Source organism: Pinus tabuliformis, chromosome 8 (genome assembly GCF_031772625.1).
Source record: "Pinus tabuliformis cultivar Carrire ecotype Pingquan chromosome 8, CPIR1, whole genome shotgun sequence".
Lineage (NCBI taxonomy): Eukaryota > Viridiplantae > Streptophyta > Pinopsida > Pinales > Pinaceae > Pinus > Pinus tabuliformis.
This window is the reverse complement of record NC_142294.1, coordinates 1,444,284,049-1,444,305,112: the sequence shown is the minus strand read 5'-3', so window position 1 is coordinate 1,444,305,112 and position 21,064 is coordinate 1,444,284,049. Positions and strand designations below refer to the sequence as shown.

At 39.5% G+C, this 21,064-nt stretch overlaps 1 protein-coding gene across 1 annotated transcript in view; it reads left to right on the top strand.

Moving 5' to 3' along the window:
* Window positions 1–387: 387 nt before the first annotated feature.
* The window catches only part of LOC149241135 (2-oxoglutarate (2OG) and Fe(II)-dependent oxygenase superfamily protein), a 225,008-nt gene continuing 204,331 nt past the window's right edge, over window positions 388–21,064 (top strand). The window contains exon 1 of the mRNA XM_089373885.1: window positions 388–615. Coding sequence (XP_089230011.1) covers window positions 504–615 — 112 coding nt within the window. The 5' untranslated portion in view covers window positions 388–503. The remainder of the gene's footprint in view (window positions 616–21,064) is intronic.

Below are 21,064 nucleotides of genomic sequence, written 5' to 3'. Positions count from 1 at the left end.
ATTTACATTTAAAATTTTTTTACACCTAAATATATATAATCATTCTCGACCCATATTAAATCCATACTTAAAATATATATACCCAATTAAATAAATTTCAACATTTATAAAGACTATTAAAAATATTCCATAAATCTATATGGTCCAGGTGATAATTATCAATAATTAAATTAAAATTATTAAAACTCCATTCAAAATAACGTGTCAACAAAAAACCCATTTCATTAAGCTTAAACAAAAAAAACCATTTCTTTACCCCTTAAAAAAACACATTATATGTAACCCAAAATACACCTACCTGTCCCCATAATTATTATTATTATAATAGAAAAACCGAAAACGCACATTCCTTTATGGGAAGTAACCATGTAGCAAGCCGCGCCGGTGAATTAGTGCATATGGTTGCCACTGGGATGAGGCCTTAGTCACCCTTACCACGTGTAACCACTAGATTCCAGATTCTCTCACCAAAATCAACTAGATTCCTCAGTAATTACTGGCTGATGTGCGATCTGCATATTCAATTTCAAGAAAGCACAAACAAAGCAGAGAGAGCACAAGAAGAACGACCCGCAGCTCAAATGTCTTCGGATTTCAAGACTCTCCCCATCATAGGTTTGTCGATTCTCAGCAATTTAGTCTTTACTACCCTCTTCCTCTCCCACGCTCACTAGTGAAATTTCTAAGAGATCTAATGGTTCTGGATGGTTTATGTCTTGATCATACAGTCCAAGATATGCAATCAATCAATTTTTGGCATTCGGTATTTGCTATAAACTGCGCTTTCTATGTTCTTGCTTTATAGGGATTTCCATATTTCCAGTCAAAACAAAAAGCCTAAATAGTTTCTTTGATAATGTTAAGAATATTAAGCGTCTTTGGAATGGAGAATTGTTTGGGGAGATGATTATTACGTCTACGGCAAGTAATGTCCTCTTTGTCGTCCCTGTCATGGACGAAAGGTTCGCTGTCCATTCCATTCTCAGAGAGCCGGAATTATCCTTTGGCTACTCATTTGTAATCGCCACAAATACTGCATGGCCTCCATCCTTTACCCCAGGTTAACCTATTGTCTTGCAATTTCTCCATTTGTTCCTCCATAGCCTCGAGTTTGGTTTCCACCCTCTAAACCTTCCAATCGCTCTCCTGAAGCTTTGCCCGAGCTTCTCAATTAAGGGGAGATGCTTCAGGCGCTCACTATACTTGGGTTCTTGTTATTACTCGAGGTCTGCCACCTGCTCTGATGGCTGAACAACCTTCTCTTAAGCTTATTCATCTCATATGTGAAAATCATAGTGCATCTTCCACTTTGGCGACATTCTGCATAGAAAGAAATGAATTTGAAATCCTCTATTCGTATGTGACTCTTACTCTTAGATTCTGTATCATGTGTGGTAGCTATAGTTCATAGCTTTACTCTTCAAGGACTATCAATGACAACAACTCTTGTCTCCCCTTAACTAGTAGCCTCAGCTGTCATAGGAAGGCTGGCCAATCCGTCTCAAAGACTGGTTTGGATTTTGTTGAACCTAGTGGGGCATATCTTAGTCCTAGCCGACATCTATGTGTCTAACGACATGGAGATGTTGGCCCTTCTTTAGAGATGGATGGAAAATGAGTGGCTCATTGTTGAAATTTGATGACTAAAAAAACGTTTCCTGCAAACCCAACCTGGTTTTAATTTCACCTTATCACTCCCATTCAATTAAATGCTCTTTCCCATAAACATACATTCAACATATAGAATTCTGGAACTGAAATTTTCAGATTAAAACACATGGGACTGTCAACGCATGCTGAAAATAAATATGGACATAACCAGACCAGTGACACACATAAAAATACACAGATTTTTGGTCAACTTAGACCCAGGTAAAACCCCTTCAATCTTCTCCGGGGAAAACCTGTTAGAGCGCTCTTCAAATTTATTTATCTTTCAAGTTTAGGAAAAATACATTTGCAAACAAAACAAAACAGAAAAATAAAACTTATCTCTTCAGCCCAAAACTCCTTGAAAACCGTGCCCACTTTGCCTCGATTTCCGTGCCCACTTGAAGTTGAAAATATGTATTGTACGGTTACGACTGTACAGACTTCATACAGACTATACGGATTTCCGTACTGCTGTATGGACTATACGGATTTTTTTCAAAAACTTCTCTCGAACGGCGTGTAGCTCACAACATTCAATGTTGTTCGTACTGTATCTTTTGCTGTCTTCTATGCCTTGATTTCCATGCCCAGCTTTGTCCAGAAATCACTCCTTTAGCTTGCTGCAACAAATTTCTCCTTCAAAACTTTTCTCCAGCTCTCAGCCTCCTTTCTCCAATATGCTCATGAAGAATGAATGCAGTCCCTCTTTTCTTTTCCCCCTTTTATTTCCCTAAATGACTTTTGGGCAACCCTAAGATCTAATGGTTCAGATTCATTTAGATCAAGGGATGAGAATAAATGTGCATTTAATTCTCACTTTCTATTTTTTAACTCACCCATTAAATAAAATACCCACATTGTACTTTATGTCTAAAGTCACTTTTCACTTTATATTTTAACATTGGCTTTACCACTTATAAAGTCACTTTCACTTTATAAAGTCACTTAGGAAAATGATTATTTTGGACACTTTTCCCTAGTTAGAGACTAACCCATGGGAAACCACTTGTCTAAGGTACATTAAAAATCAACACTCCCTCTTACCGAGGAAAGTGTTTCTCACCACACCCATTTTGTCCCTGAAATGGACATGCTTGCCTCCTGGCAAGGACTTCGTGAGAAGATCGGCCACCTACTCATGTGTTGATATATACTCCAGCTTCATTGCCCCCTTCTAAACATAGTTCTTGATGAAATGATATTTGATGTCAATGTGTTTTGACCTATCATGAAACACTGGGTTCTCCGTGAATTTAATGCAACTCTGATTATCATAGTGAATAACCGTCGGTCTCAACTCCTGATCAAATAGGCCATACAACAAATTGTGAAGCCAAATGGCCTACACAACTAGCCTGACTAGCAGCCATATACTCAGCCTCAGAAGAGCTCAAAGCAACTGACTTTGCTTTCGACTGAACCACAACACAACTGCCGAACCCAATCCGAAGCAACACCGTGAAGTGCTTTTCTTGTCAGAAGCATAGCGTGCCCAATCTGAATCTGTGTAACCTGCCAACATCACTCCATCTCCCCACCTATAGTCCAGACCATAATCAACAGCCCCCTGCACGTAGCGAAGAATGTGCTTTGCAGCTACCCAGTGCACCTTCCTGGGCTCAACCATGAACTGGCTAAGTGTGTTCACCACAAAGCATATATATGGCCTAGTGTTGACCAGTACACCAAGGACCCAATAAGTTGCCTATACAATGTGGGATCCACCAAACTAGAATCTGAAGCATGAAGCTTCTTCCAGTTGGCGATCATAGGTGTAGACATGGGTCTATAGTCTGCCATATGAAATTTGCTCAACACATCCACAGCATACTGCCCCTGCCCCAGAAAGATATGCCCCTCTTCCCGCCACACCTCAAGCCCCAAAAAGTAATGCATCAACCCAGTGTCCTTCAACGCGAACTCCATAGCAAGATCCTCCTTGCAACCACTAATTAGTCTCTCTACCCTAGTAATGAACAAGTCATCAACACACAACACAAGAATGAGCGGATCATCCCCTACAACAATGTAATATAGGTTCAGATGTGCATCACTCTTCGTGAAACCCATCTGTTGCAAGTAAGTATCAATCCTCGAATACCAAGCTCTCGGAGTTTGCTCAAGTTCGTAGAGTGCTCGCCTCAACCAACATACATGGATGTCCCACCCAAGTACCTCAAAGCCTGTGGCTTCTCAACATACACCTCCTCCTCTATAACTCCGTTTAGGAATGCAGTCTTCACATCCATTTGATGGATCTGCCAACCCATTTCTGCAGCAATAGAAATAAGGGACCAGATAGAAGTGTATCGATCTACGGGAGCGAAGGTCTCATCATAGTCAACTCCCTCTATCTGTGAGAACCCTCTAGCCACAAACCTTGCCTTAAACTTCTCAATGCTGCCATCTGTAGCATGCTTGATCTTGTAGAGCCACCTAGAAGTCACAAATGACTTGCCCTCAGGCCTAGGCACCACTTCCCAGACATTTTTCTTAATGATAGAGGCATACTCTTCCACCATAGCCTCTCTCCATACCTCTTGGCTGGCAACCTCCTCATAGCTAGTAGGGTCAGAGTCAACAATGCTGGTAGCCTTGGCTACATAATTGCAAAACCGCTCAGGTGGCACACTATCCCTGTTCACCCTCTTCAAAGGACCAATGGAATCTGCTTCCCTCAAGGTGTCTTGAAGCCACTTGGGCCTCCTCTTCCCTGAAGAAGCTTCCCCATAGGGAACCTCATCCTCTGCCCCCCAATCTGGTGAACTTGAAGGTTTGCCAACTAACCTTGGTGTCCCTGTACCAGCACCTGTCCTCGAAGAACCTCTATTGGCACCTATGCCCGTGTCAGCTGAAGTGCCATGTAAACTCTGTACCAATGGACTCCCTAAAGAAGTAATCGGTGAACTCGCCATTGGTGCCCCAGATGTCACTGACACTGAAGTACCTCCTGTACGAGTCGATCTAGAACCCTGAGGTCCTTCTCCCTATACCTGACCTCCCTGCTGAGGAGAAGTTTGTGACTCTCTCTCATCATACTCCCGTGATCTCCGATAACCCCTCTCCTCCCCGAACTTCACTTTCCTCCTAATCACCACTCTCCATTTAGAAGGAATGGAGATCCGATAGGCCTTCAAAGTCTCGTTGTAACCCATAAAGAAACCCTTAACTGCCATGGGTTCCAGCTTCGTCCTCTGCTCCTTGGGGATATAGGATTATGTAAGACATCCAAAAATACAAAGATGTCCCACATGAGGCTTCTCTCCAGTGAAAGCCTCCTCTATTGTCATGTTCCCCAATACTCTGTGAGGACTCCTGTTTTGAAGATAAACAACAGTATTGTAGGCCTTAACCCACAAAAACCAAGGCAACCCTGATCACGAATCATCACTCTAGCAGCCCCAACAATAGCTTTGTTCTTCCTTTCAGACACCCCATTCTGCTGGGGGTTGTAAGGAACCGTGAACTCTCTCCTAATGCCCTCCTATTCACAGAAGTCAGAAAACCCACCATCAGTGTATTCACCACCATTGTCTGACCTCAAGACCTGAATCTTCCTACCTGTCTTCTTTTCCACAAGAGCTTTGAAATCTTTAAAGCGACTGAAGACCTCACCCTTGGTCTTCAGGAAATATATTCAAGTTCTCCTAGAGTAGTCATCAATGAATATAACATAATACTCATAACCACCCAAAGACACATGAGACATACAACCACTAACATCAGTGTGAATCAAGTCTAGTATACTTGTAGATTTGCTGTCGCTCGCTGGGAATGGTAACTTGGTGTACTTGCCCAAAGCACACCTTTTGCAGACCTCATAATGCTCAACAGTGAAATCAGGAACTCCAGTAGTGATCTTCCTCAGTACTCTCAAAACTCCATGATGCATATGCGCCATCCTTCGGTGCCATAACTCACACAAGTCTCTACTGCTGGTGGTACTGGTGTGAGTGCTACCAGATGCGCTACTCACCAATTCTCCTGCGGACTGAAAACTGAACCTGTATATTTTCCAGAGCGGATTCCAATCACTTTGGCCGAAGTGATGGAAGCTTCCCTGGGATGCATCAATACCTGCCCTCCTGAGAAAGTGACGTCAAACCCCTTCTCCTCCATAGCAGACACTGAAATCAAGTTCTTCTTCATCCTCAGAACATACAAAACATCCATGACCTTCAAAGGAGGCAAAAACTCCCTCTCAAATGTCACAGTCCCCACACCCACAGCTCTCAAAGTGTGGTCATCTCCTAGTTCAATCTCAATATCAAGTGCCCTCTCTGCAAGCTCTGAAAAGAACTCCCATGCACTTGTCATATGGTGGGAAGCCCCGCTATCTATGTACCACACATCGGATAATGTGCTCCTACTAGATGTAGAAGTAATAAATGCAAAATCCTGGTCAAATAGTGAAGCAAACTGCTCCACCTCTGCTGAAGCTGCAGTACACTTCTTCCCCTTGTTCTTCCTCTCAGGACATGTAGCAACACAATGTCCCATCTTCTGACATGCCCAACATTTGTCTTTGGACATATCCGTATCTTTCTTCTTCTTCTCCTTTCCCTTAGCTCCATCTGATGAGGCCCCTTTCTTGGCCTTCCCTTTGCTCTTCCCCTTGGCTGTCAAGGCTACATCCTCTTCATCCGCTATCTTCACCCCACCACTGCCAGTCTTCCGTATCTCATGCCGCACACAATCATCCCAAAATCTGTCCCAATTGGGAAGATTCTCCCTAAAGGTAACAACATCTCCAAAGACCTCCCAAGACTTAGGAAGTCCCGTTACAACTATCCTGACTAACTCTGTGGGTGCAACTGCCTCACCAATAGCAGTCAAATCATCACGTACCTGTTTGACCCTGCCAAGATAATGAACTACACTTTCAGCCTTTGTCATCCTGATGTTCTTCAATTGTTCTTTAGGTACCATCTTCCTGCTCTTATTGGTATTCTAATAGAGAGTGGTTAGAGCTGTCCACATCTGATATGCATATGTGTTTCCTCTCATCTGAGGAACCACATGATCCTTCAGACTGTCCATCAAAATCCTTTTTGCCTTTGCATTATTTTTTGTGAATTCAACAAGTTCATCTGTAGCAGTAGGAGGTACAACCACTTGCCGCACTATGTCCCAAACTGTTGCCTCCTCAAACACTGTCTGAATTCTATCCTTCCAAACAGCATAGTTGGATATCCCATCCAGTTTGTCCTCTATCCTTAAGAACATGGCCATGACTGCTGTCCAAAATTTACAAAACCAAGAAAATGGAGAAATGAACTTTCCAGCGCACCTTGCTGTCCCAAAAGTTCAGTCTGTGTGAAATTTCACCTTGCTGTCCCAAAATATCAGTTTGTTGTCCAAAAATTCAGTTTGTTGTCCAAACCACTGTTTGCTGTCCCAAACCACTATTTGCTATTCAAACTGCAATTTTCAGCCTGTAGCTCTGATACCATGTTGAAATTTGATGACTAAAAAAAAGTTTCCTACAATCCCAACCCGGTTTTAATTTCATCTTATCATTCCCATTCAGTTAAATGCCCTTTCCCATAAACATACATTCAACATATAGAATTCTGGAAATGAAATTTTCAGATTAAAACACATGGGACTGTCAACACATACTGAAAATAAATATGAACATAACCAGATCAACAACACACATAAAAGTACACACAGATTTTTGGTCAACTTAGACCCAGGCAAAACCCCTTCAATCTTTTCCAGGGAAACCTTGTTAGAGAGCTCTTCAAATTTATTTATCTTTCAAGTTCAGGAAAAATAAATTTGCAGACAAAACAAAATAGCAAAATACGACTTATCTCTTCAGCTCAAAACTCTTTGAAAACTGTGCCCACTTTGCCTTGATTTCCATGCCCACTTGGAGCTGAAAATATGTACTGTACGGACTGTACTGTACGGATTTCTATACCGTTGTACGAACTGTATGGTTTTTTTTTTCAAAAACTTCTCTTGAACGACTTGGAGCTCATAGCATTCAATGCTGTTCGTACTGTACCTTTTGCTGTCTTCTATGCCTTGATTTCCATGCCCAACTTTGCCCAGAAATCGCTCCTTCAGCTTGCTGCAACAAATTTCTCCTTCAAAACTTTTCTCCAACTCTCAACCTCCTTTCTCCAATCCGCTCATGAAGAATGAATGCAATCTCTCTTTTCTTTTCCCCCTTTTGTTTCCCTGAATGACTTTTGGGCAGCCCTAATATCCAATGGCTCAGATTCATTTAGATCAAGGGATGAGAATAAATGTGCATTCAATTCTCACTTTCTATTTTTTAACTCACCCATTAAATAAAGTATTCACATTGTACTTTATGTCTAAAGTCACTTTTCACTTTATAATTTAACATTGACTTTACCACTTATAAAGTCACTTTCACTTTATAAAGTCACTCTTAGGAAAATAATTATTCTGGACACTTTTCCCTAGGTAGAGAGTAACCCATGGGAAACCACTTGTCCAAGGTACATTAAAAATCTAAACTCATTGGCTCGTTTGTGGAGATTTTAATAAAGTAGATGCACAACATGATAAAGAAGGCCTGCTATCTGTAAGATTCTTGTTGTTGCAAAACCTAGCAGTGCTAGTGCAAAGACTCACTAGGCAAATACAGACTTTAGGGCAACAAGAGATTGGCTACCACTTTCATCTCAACAACCTTTCTCTAGCTATTTAGTGGTGTTTGGACCACAACGGAGGCTTTGCTAAAAGGATAACCAAAATAATTTGGAGGATATTCAATAAGAATGACCCAAAGTGATGAATGAGGCATAATGATGGTTAAGGGTACCAAGAAGTCTTGGATGGCTTGGATAATATTCATCAAGGTTTAAGAACACTATCCTTAGACCACTAAGGTAAATTAGAGGGTTGTTATAAGTTAGGGTTTTGTAGATTTTCAATGATAGAGCATGGGATGCCATATAATAGCTAGAGGAAAAAGTCTTACAATGATAAATCAATGAAGGATCAAGACTTTGATTTAGATATGAAGGATTTAGGGTTTTCAATGGAGTTTTTATGGTTGAAACATGCATAAAACAACGATAGAATGATGATGTCAGCCCTAGAAGTAGGTTTTAACATGCAATAAATGCTACATTTTTATTTTGGTAATTATTTAATGCAATTCCTACTTAAAGAGCAATCCTAAATACCTAAAATTAAAGAGATAAGCAAGAGAATTTATTAAAGAATAGGGTTTGATCAACACCTCCTAGACTAGTGCCTTGTTCCAAATGGGCAAATGGAGTCTTCTAGGGAAAATGCAATGAGAACAACTTTGTTGAAGTGGGTGGGATGACTAGGGCATCCACTTATAAACCCTAGCGACTTCTTTGTGAGGGGAGATTTTAAATTGAAGAGATGCACACTCGGACTTCTCTCAAAAAAATCAAGGAAAACAACTTTACATATCATAAAGGAATAAGATTTCTAGATAAATTTAGCAGTTTCAATCATGGCACATGTAGAAACCCTACTCCATAAGCCCTAAGGGTTAGCTCAATTGGTCAAGTCCCCGTCGTTAGAGCACCTTTGCTATTGAGAGCGATGTTGCATGACTTGTACTAGTAAAAGACTCGTTTGGCTATTGATTCGGTGACCCATATAAGACTCGGGAATGACCTGTATAAGACTCGACAAAATACAAAAAAAAAATTAAAAAATATGATCTCCAAAAAAAATAAAAATAAAAAAATATGAATTTTGAGTGGGTCCAAGGGTCTTATGGGGGTCCTATGCGAGTCACATGCCGGTCTTCATGGGTTCAATGCGAGTAGACGAGTTCTATGCAAGTTTGGACGATTACGGGTAGAGACCGCGGGTCCTATGTGAGTGACCCGTCTTGCTATAGAACCTGTCAAGACCCGCGGGTACTCGCGGGTCTTATAAGAGTCGTGCTACACTGATTGAGAGGTCATGGGTTTGATTCTCTCAACACTCTCAGGGTCAGACTTCGTGGTTGAGCCGACACAAAGTGATCCCTTTGGGTGGATCTTCCTGGTACAAATATTCCATGGATGTAGCAGTTACTGATCTCCGAGGTTTGTGAACCACATAGAAAAAAAAGAAACCCTACTTCATAAATATAACATGTAAAATAGAGCAAATATGTATAAACTTACAAAATTATCATAGGAATCACTTCAATCAATCCCAGAAAACCATCTTCAAGCAAAATTCCATCTCCAATAGCAATTCACACCACAAAGATCACATTTCGGCCAAGTAGAAGAGACAAGGATTCTCCCAAAGAGAGGAGAGTGTGACGAATGAATGACGATGATAAAACAAAATAAGGCCTCAATTTATATGAGTTTTGGCATGGCCTATTTCCATAATTTTACAATCAAAGCCCTAAAACAAGTTTGCTTAAGTGTTCAACAAGTTTAAGGCTACAAGTTGACCTTAGGATAGCTCAAAAGCATGACATAAATGCCAAAAACAAACCCACACATGTGGGAAATGAGGATCTCCACCATGACGCCATCCTCCATAAATGCTCAAGGTGCATCGAGCAAGTGACAAAATGGGTCATGAGTGCTCTTCACTTTAAGAAAAGCTCAAATTGCATGAGTATATCTCCATAAATTGTCTCCTCAACCATGATGTCATAAAAATGTACCCTACACCACATTTTTAGGGCTAGGAGGAGTGACATGGCATCATAATAAGCAATATTTGGCATCCAAGGGTAATGTGCAAGCCCTCCCAAGTCATCTCAATGATAACCAACCATCATCTGGGCTCGAGAACAAGAAACACCCATCAAACAATGTCAAGGCCAGTTTGGGGGCATCCTAAGTCCATCTAGGCACATCGTTAAGTAGTCCAACACTCAAACTCATTAGCTCAGTGTTTCAACATTTGGAGGTACATATGGGGGTCAAGTACTTTGTGGAATCATCTCATAGCCCAACTATCATCTCCGAAGGGCAATGCTACATCATGAAGGTAAAACTGCTCTCAAGACGGGATACAATAAAATATGGGGTGGTGTTGAAGAGGGTCTATCCCATACCTCAAGGGATGTTTGTTGTTGTGATAACACCATCTATCATAGACCTCTCAAGATTAAGTGAGATCAACAATCAATAGATATGAAAACCATTAAAGTATCACAGTGGACCATGTCTAATGCTAAGGGCACAAAAATACTTCAGACAAAACTCACCTTCAAATGTCTAACTAGATTAGGACCTGTAAATAAATTATGTTATGGATGATTAGGTCAACAATCCTATTAGGTGTTTCCAACCTTTAAGGGGAATGACATGTCCCAGGTTAGCCCATCAATCCATAGGTGTCTTTGATAATTATAGTAATGGAATGGGAAAGACATTATTGCGGGTGCCATAGCCATGATACCAACTAATGGGGGCTAACATCTTGCACATATAGATGTCAAGAGGGAACAATCATGGAGTCATGAGTTACCCCTTTCCTCGGCTTGCTTTTTCCACCCCTCTAGTGCACCTTTTACTTTAATGATTTATTATTATTTGATGCATAGTTTAGGACTCGAGCTTGCTTTTATATTTTTCCAATACCCCTTTAAGATGAACTAGTTTCTCGCTCACTAGTGTTGGGGCTTTCAAGAGTTCCTTTCTTTGAGATGAAGCATTTAATGCTTTAGAAATTGGACGATGGTTAATGAGGGGGGGTAGGGCTCATGCTAGGATTTTGTCCACACACTAAATAGAGTCCTAGCCATCTTTTGCATTTTTCATTTTATTTCATTGTATTTTTATATGCTTTTATCTTTATTTTAGTTGGATCAACCTCTAGGGTCAACTTTCCAGGCCCCGACTCAAGGATGTGGATGAATGGTGCCAATCCCAATGACCCATTATTATCAGCACAAAGAATGGAGGTGGATAACTAGGAGAAGTATAAAGTGGTAAGTATCAATTACCTTGGACATTACATTAATTGGTGCTTCCCTAGTAGTGCCCTTTCTAAACAATAAAGCCCCAGAGGAGGTTCCATTGCACTAGGGTCAAAGAATAACCTCCCAAGTGAAGTGTGGGAACAAGAATGCAATTGAGATCGCTAAGTCATCTATTGTGCCCCGTGATCCATATCAATATGCCCAGAACATTAGATGAAGGCACATGATTGCAAGAATGGTTAAAGTACTTGTCGATAGATGACCCACCTTCCTTCAAGAAGAAATGCTAGATGGGAGTGAGATTTGATTGGAGCACTAGGTGGAGAACTCTAGCATAGTGTTATGTGCTGATCATCATGGGGCCGCTAGTTGGTTGGTTGGCTAATGAGGAGAAATATTTTCTCCTAGGATTTACCCACTTTTTGGTGGGTAACATTTGGCTCCAACTCAAGGCCTTGTGCTCATCGGAGAGCACATGATCCATGTGCTCAAACAGAGAGTGCATGAGAATCCTAACAATCCTTGGTGGTTGTAGACTTGTTCCCTGTATGCTCACAACAACTTGTTGATAGCAACTAAGTATGGTTTTTATTGTCATCCATGCGATATAGGATAAAAAGATAACTAATATATAAACACATCAGTATGAACACTATCAAAGGAAGGATGCTTACACAAGAATGCAAGACACACAATCCTATGCTAACATACGTTAACATGGAGTGCATCAACTGAGTATTGTCATACAACCAATGAAGCCAACATGTTATCAGATCAATATCACACCTCTTACTCCTATGCTTAATCATGAGATAGAACAAGGAAACATGACAATCAACAACAATTATCTCATAATACTCAAATATTGGATCAAAGCATTAAGGGTGGGTGGTGGGAAAATTGCAATAAGTCAATTGTGGCTTATCTTTTTCTTGAGTGGATTGAGGATGAAAAAGGGAAAATAATTTTTTTTCCCACACCGTTACATCCTCTCTTGCAACCTGGGATAGAGTAATCCATGATCAAATTTAAACACTCTTGCCCAATCCTGCCCAATAGCTATTTCAGACATCCAACTCTCATTGATGTCATTAGGGACATGCTATGAGTGGCATGAAGAAATATATGACTGAAGGGCAAGACCTCCACAAACAAGCCGCTCATCACAAAAGTCAGATTCCAAAGAGCTACCAAAGCCAACTTATCACATTTATAATCCATAGAATCTGAATATGAATAAGGAATGATATTACAAGGAAGCAAAGATGGCTCAAACAAATTGATAATCATATCTTCATGATCATCATATGATGCACAAGGTTGGGCAAGATCATCATTAGCATCAATATTGGTAATCATAAATTGGATCCCCGTCAAAATGGTAACAATTCACATCCTACTTCCCCTCTTCCAAATGCAGAAAGTCATCAATATTATTCCCTAGAGGATTAATGGGATCATCCTGAATCAAGGTTTCATAAGTATGTATCATTAGACTCAATAACCATGGAAAGGATAGGGCTTCTCACATCTTTATGTGACAAGGCATAATTTTTAATAGGATCCTCTTTATTAGGACCATGTTATCTTTTGATAATCAAGAAGGGTCTCCTCTCCTTGATCATTGCAATCCTCTTCATCGGTTTCCTCTTCTACATCTTCAATTGGATCCTCTACCAAGAGGGCCTTGACCAAGCCTTGAAGGATGTCTTCATGAATTTAAAATATTGGCCCCCATACTCAAGAATTTTTCCATTAAACACCTTAATGGAAGGTATGCTTTTTGGTTCACAAGAATATTTAACCTATTCACTTTGATATTTTCCAAGAGAATTAATGAGCAACCTCATGAGAGCATCCTCACTCACCATATTGATCTTTGAAGTGTACATGTTGTTGCACAAACTAGCATGCCTTGTAAAGAAGCAAAAGCTAGAGGGCACAACAACACTTGGGACAAAGGCCCACTATCACCATAGCCTAAGTCCCCTTCTATTCTCGGATTTTCACCGACAGGAGGAGTCCCAGTGTGATTTACTTGTGATAGATATGTATCTATGGTAGGTTTGAAGTGAGGGAAGGTGCCTCATTCAATGGGAAGGTTCAATAAACGTGCGAGCTTTGGGAGAAGCTAGTAAAACTTTCCACAAAAATCCCCTAAAAAGGAAGGCTACATGAGATCTGGGTTGAGATATTCAATGAGATATGAGTTCATCCAAGGTCAAGGTAGAAAGGAGAAAAAGCTATGAATGATATAGTTCAACAAGTACCAAAGCACAAGTTCAAAGAATCCCCAAGTTGAAGGACTAGCTTCTAGGGTTCCCATTTGGTGTGAAAGCTAGGGCATCAATTTTCTGGAGATTCCACCGTAGGAGATCCACCAAAAATTGAGGATCACTAGAGGAGACACTAAGGAAGAGGTCTATCCAAGTGAAATTCAAAACACACTCCTCTAATGGATTTTGCACCAAGCCCTAGAGATGCCTCCTTATCCTTAAAGGGACGAGGAAAAGAGGTGAAAGAAAGATGTTTAATCAAGTTAAGTGTGATCACCAAGGATTTAAGATCAGTTCTTAGCAATTGAGAGAATAGGAGTCAAGGATAATCTTGATATGGCAATTCACTCTTCAAGGAGACTTAGAAATAGCTTTGCTAGCCCTAATGAAGCAACTACACAATATGTCTAGATATTTATACTTTGATGACACTAGTTGATGGAGTTTCAAGCGTGCAAAATGCAATAGAACCTCTAGGAACATTCATTCCTTCATTATCCATGAGTAACACATGCAAAATTTCCCAATAGCTTCAATGTTTGAACAAGATTTCAATAATTAGGGCACATAAAAAAACCATGAGATAATATTCCATGCATTAGACATTAATTAAAATCAGAAATAGAACATCAATTAACACTTACAAGATAATGAAGAATATATCCATCCATCGCAATGCCAAAAGGAAGCTCCAAGAGAGATAGCGAAAATTCCCAAACATCAAAATGCATCCAATTCGTCTAAATTCATTCTCTAATTGCAGGTCTGAAATTCTCAAGAGAGATATTGAATATCCAAAGTGTGATGATAGGAGGAGACTAGCTCTTTCCTATTGATACAAGTGCTACGAGTTCAAAGTATGAAAAATGAAGCCCCTCCAATGCCTAAAATGTTAAGTAACCCACCCATGGTTACAAGCCAACCATGATGGCTCAAAAATAAAATCGAATTAGCCCTCTTAAACCCACACAAGGCTTACGTGGAGGCCTAGAGGGGTAGCGTTGAGGCTATTGAAGAATGTAACTAGTTTCGGTCTTCATAATTGTCATTTGACTCTTGTCATGATGTAATTTTATGTATCTATCAAAAGAAGAAGGAAAATGATTTCTGTAAAAGCATGGGTTTCATGCTCAAGCCATTTTGTCATTAGGTCAAGCATCCATTGAATGCTCCTCGGGTTTGTCATGAGTCAAGAGTCTTTGTCATATTGTAAAAGACCCTTCCAGGCTTTTGTATCAAGGAAAGAAAAAATATTTTTGTAATTAAAAATGTCTAGAAGGCTCCCAAGACCAAGTTGTCCAGCATAGTAAGTTAACCTAGAGAGGGTTAATGGAGCCTCTTGGAAGGCTATTTAAAGGAGGAACTTCGACCTCCTTGGACACACATCAAGCAAGCATATCTTGGATCTGATCTGCGGTTATGTGAAGGAATGCAAAAGTTTCAAGAGGCTCTTAGAAGGAGAAATATCCTTATGTGACTCAAAAGTCTTAAATTCTGACTAAGAGGGTCACACGTGCGAGTAGCCTAGGGTTTCTGGGCATGCAATAGGTCCAAACTTTAGGAAGGTGTTGCAGACTTAGTATTTGAGATCAAAAAGGCTAGAATAACCCTCACTTGAAGAAATATTGCTTTGCTGCCTCTTAGAGATCTTGTCTTGGATTGAAGGAAGGTTGGCTAGTTGACTTGGTTTTTAGTGGTAGCCATGGTCTAGGTTTTGGTCTTGGAAGTATCCTTTGAATTATTCTATAAGAAGAGAAGTCCTTTCTGAGTTTTCCCCTTGGAGGGGTTTTTCCCTGGCTTGGAGACTATATCTTGTGTTCATCTTTGTATTATTGTGATTTTTGTTGTTTTGGCATTTATTTGATGATAAGAACATAAGCATAACAATGAAGAAGAACATAATGTCACAAGTGGTTGTCAAAGAAGGAAAATTCAACTCAATTGCTGCGCTAATCGCTTTTCCAACATGGTATCAAAGCTAAGGTCAAAGGTATGGCAACTGGAAGATCGTTGGAAGGATTTTTGCATTGTTCCAAGAAGCCAAGGAAAAGGGATTGCTTTGATGACCAAGACAACTAGATCAAGATCCGAATTAGAAGGATAATTTTTGGGCTATTTTATGAACAAATTACAACAAGATTAGATCTTTGAAATAAGGCTGTAGTCCTGGGCTTGGCATCTGAAAATTTTGAGATATCTAGAAGGACTGGATAAGCTCACTTCAGGAGGTTTGAGGTGCACAGAAAGAGATCCATTATAGGTCGAAATTCCTCACAAGTTCGTGAAATAATAGCAACACGTTATAGAGGAATCTAAACCACAGTGATTAGGGGCATTGAAACCTCTACAAACAACCCTAGAAGAGGCCTATTCTAGGTCGCAAGTTTTGTTTCACTTATCAAGAAGAGTGAGTTCTAAAAGTTTGAAGTTTACATTGGGCTAATAAGCTAGCAAAGCAAGGCACCTTGAAGAGGATGGAAGACCGAAGTTCGTAGAAACATTCTAGGCCTGTTTTGGAAAGTTATTATAGTGATTTTTAAAAGCCCTAACCAGAGGGTTGAGGCTACAAAAGGACAACATAAGTTTGACTTACATAAATTGGTACCAAATCTACTATTAAAGACAATAAAATAAGGAAAAGTCTTTATTTAAGTATTACTTGAATCAAAGAAGCAATAACAAAAATCGAGTTAGAAGGACTATAGTGGTGACTGCAATATACCCTAACCAGAAAACAAAAGAAGCAACAATTTGGCATCTTGAATTAGCATAAAGTGTCTTGGGATGATTTAAGGCAAGCCAAGTCTTGAAGGCAATGCTAATAGGAAAAACGTAACAATAATAGTGACAATGCTTTGGATTGTAATCATGGAAGGCAAAGGTACGTATGGTTTTCTTTTGCATAGATGAATAAAGGGTATGCATAATAAAAACATGGAAAACATTAGGGTTTTGCTGCTTGTTTTGATTGGTAAGAATCTAGGGCTGATAGGGTTCCCTTTGTTGCAGGTTTTTGGATGGGACTTGATTAAGAAACCCTAGTTCATGTGAAAACCCTAACCCTAATCTATTTGTTCCCTCATAGAAACCCTAATGCTTGTCATCTAGGGTTTGCAGATAATCTAGGGTATATGGTAATCCCTAGCGAAGGTGGAATTGAATGAAATCTAGGATAGGACATCAAAACCCTAGGGCTAATGTTTCCAAGAGAAATATCAAAGGAATTTAGGGTTTGTGTTTAAGAATCATAGGAGTATACCCTCTAAGAAAAGCCATGGAAACTCTAGATCATCATCATGCTCCTGTATGTGCATATTTTGCTTGGTTGTACTTGGCTATTTTGCAGGTACATATTGAAGGTAGCAAAATGAGAAGGGTGGCTAAGAAAAATAGTTCTTGTATGATGGAAGAAGGGAATAGTAAGGACCCTAAAGGAGTTGATGCTAACAAGTTCATTAAAGGAGTAAGAATGCTTCATTGTATTTTCTAGAAAAATCTTGATTGGATATGGCATCATAGATAGAAGCATGTGGTAGTAGCATACTTAGAGTGTACTTGATTGAATTGTTTCGAAAGAATCATCTAGTCTTTCAAGAATGAGAAGTTGAGGACCTTTTTTATAATATCGTCATAAATTGTCTAACATTATGTTAGAGGTAGTCATTTTGCCAAGGTGGATCCTCAAGATCCTGTAAGAACCATCACTTTGGGAGGTTCTTGGAAAAAGGCATTATGACAAGGATCAATATATATTCCTTATTGTATGGAAACAATACTCTTGAAAGGATGAAGGAATGCAGTTGCAGGCTCATTGTAGAATACATATAGCTAGATAATTGTGTGAAAGATTAAGAATGCATGTTTGAAGTGACTTTTGGGTAGGATTCATATAATCTTGTAAGAAAAGTTGGTCATAAGTTATGCATAGAGAATCTTTCATTTGGTTATATGATGCCAAAGAAGATGAATTTGACTTACTCTAGAATGAATAGAATACTAAGTCTTTCTTGCAAGAATCAACATCTAGTATAATCTTCGGAAGAAAATGGTAACTTGGTAATCAAGTTCGATTCTTGGGTACTCTGATGCATGAAAGAAGACTTGTATGGAGATGGACCATGAAAGTCATCATGATGAGGTAAGTCTAATATTTTTTTTTATTGGTTATCTAGTTAGCATATTGTTTTGCTACTTGGAAGGATGTTGCACGGATACATGATGACAATTGAGGCAAATTCAACTATATGCATGGAATATTGAGGGAAGTTCGATATCTGATATTTGGCAACCATGAAGTCAAGATGTACTTATCTTGGGATTGAAAGGGAACAATGCGAGAAAATAACTAGAAGGTTAGGATCATACAACAACAAAGAAAGATCATTTTCATGAGGAAGCTATGATATGCTTGAAGTTTGGAGAGGCTCAATATAATGCCTTCATTGATGATGTCAAGATGATAGTGATGAGCAAGAAAGATGACCTGAATCCTGTCACAAAATTGAAAAGTGAAGATGGCTCCATGATACCTCGGAAGGAAACAAGCTCAATACAATGAGATGCGGAGAAAAGGAGGAGCCTGGTAGCTATGGAGAGATGGTAGCTGACACTCTTATGAAGACAAGCTAGAAAGCTTGTGGATATGACTTCCCAATTAGAAAGGAAGTCAAGAATCTTCTCGAGATTTGAGAGGGAGTAAAAGAGTCTCCTTGAATAGGGGCAAGGATCTATTCTCAAGTTTAAAGGAGAATAGGGAAATCCTCTTTGGTTGAGAGGGAGCGATGTTGAACATCACATGTGCATTCTTTTCTTAATGTGCCATGCACTTGACTAGGACGAACAATCGTAAGTCTAAGCAAAGGCCTTGAAGAAAGAATGGTGGAGGATTAGATAAGCATCTGTGGTTTCCTTGAGGAAATAAATCCAAGAAAGGAAAGGGACCTGTACAATCTAAAAATGTTGTCACTTAGATTGCACAGGCACTATGGGAACCGCTCAGGGCGGGGGCTGTCATTCTGATCCCCACCCACTCCATTCTAGCTGTCTCCCAACAACAGGTTATGGGGGGTAGTCCCTGTGGAATGAGGTGAAGGAAAACAAGTTGGAAACCAACTTGTTTAGGAGACACAGATGAGTGGCCTAATTACTTGGTTAAATTTAGCAAGATTAATGATTAGATTAGATTTTAAGTATGAGACCAGTGCCTTAATGGAGTCACAATTCTTGCTTATGGTAATTTGAAACCAAGTGACTGGATGGACACCCGCTGCTTGAATGATTAACTATCCTATATGATGTGCAAGTCCTAGGATCCAGTGTTGATAATATCGCCGATATTTCGGCGATATTCGTAAATATCGCGCGATTTTGGTGAAAACGAAATTTCGGCTGGAAAATAGCGCGATATTTTCATGTTTTTAAATTCTCGCGAGATTTCCGAAATTTCGGCGATATTTTCATAAATATCGCGCTACGACTGTAAATATCGCGGGTTAGGTTTAATCGGGTTATAAAATGGTTATAGTGTTTTGCTTTTCCCGTCACTTTGTTAATGTTTTCACTGTGTGTGCTACTGTGGGATCCCTGAGATCATCTTCATCACCGAGACTAGAACTATGTTTTCTTCCTACACTGAGATTTTCACCGAGACTGTGACTGTGTTCTCCTTGTACCAAGAGCTTCATTGTCACAGCTATGTCAAGACTCGAGACTGTTACCAACTTACGACTGAGACAGTGAGAAGGTTACATTGTATTAATTATGAGATTGAGTTATTCTATGCCTTCCTTTTCTGAGCTGGGTTATGTCACTTTGACACAAGCAACAAGACTGCTTCCATATTTTCATGTAGATTTTCACTTAAGGTTTCATTTTATATTAGGCAACCAATATCTAAATTCTAAACCACCTTGGATATTACAATGACCAACTCACCAGAACAGATCTTAATCGACTGTTACTAGTTTGTAATTACTTACTGTAATCACCACCGAGATTTCAGAGGTATCTGAGATCCTGTACTCCATTGGATCCATCGAAAATTAGTATTTACAAATCCTAGGGACCTAGACAAGCGGAAGCAAGTGAGATTTTTCATATGTATTATGTACTATCTAGGAGTTAATCAACTAATTTTCTAAGAATCACGTTCTTTACAAATGAACAAGTTACACATACCTTTGTTTTTGTATGGTCCTTCCAGGTCGGCTTTATGTGACTATTGAGGCCTATTTCTTATACATATATGATATATGTGCATAGATTTTTGTCCTTTCTCAACAAAAGTCTTGGTACCTTTCCATAAGAGACTGTGGCTTCAAATTTTTGACCTTTCAGCTAGGCTTATAAGGCTTTCAAACAATTCGGTCATGATCAGTCAACAAGTAAATTTTATGCGGGCTTGAAAAAGGCTTCTTTTAGTCCATAATGAGATATTCTATTCCTTGAATTGATTACCCATAAAAATGTACAGACTCCTGAAGTTCTCAGATTTCTGAAATGAGATACTGTTCAAATTTTAATATAGATTTCAGACTTCAATACTTGATCTCGGAACCTTGCTCATTAACATAAGGATTTCGGCCTTGTAAATGCTTAATTTCTAGACTTTTAATTTTTGTTTGAGTCCTTGATTGGACAATTATCAATTTATCACTATGTGTGATGTTATTTTAATTTTTGTTTGAGTCCTTGATTGGACAATTATCAATTTATCACTATCAGGGATCAGCAGGATTTGGTATCGCCTTTGAAGTTTGATGTATCATTTCTATTTGACATCATATATATCAGTGTTTTCTTCATATTTATGTGCCAATGTGTTTAGTTCATGTTGTTATTGCTTTATATGTTTAGAAATCTGAAAAAAAATGAATATATTATGCATTTTTTATGCTTGCCGATATTTGCCGATATTTTGCCGATATTTTCGCCGATATTTCCGATAAGATATTTTCCGGACCCTCGCCGATATTTTCCCGATACCGATATTATCAACACTGCTAGGATCTATGTGAGATGCAGTGATCTTGGTTTATTTTAATTATATGCCTAGTCTAAGTATGGCCTTTCCTTAACTATTTTGAAGCTGGGCTCCAAGGTACATTGTGGGAAGGAGGTCATCATGAAGCGGGCTAGGGCTTGATTAACGATACCTTCTGTTGTGCTCCTATCACCCGATGCCTTCGGTGCTGCAGATACTGTGGCTTTGACGACTGCAAGGTCACCA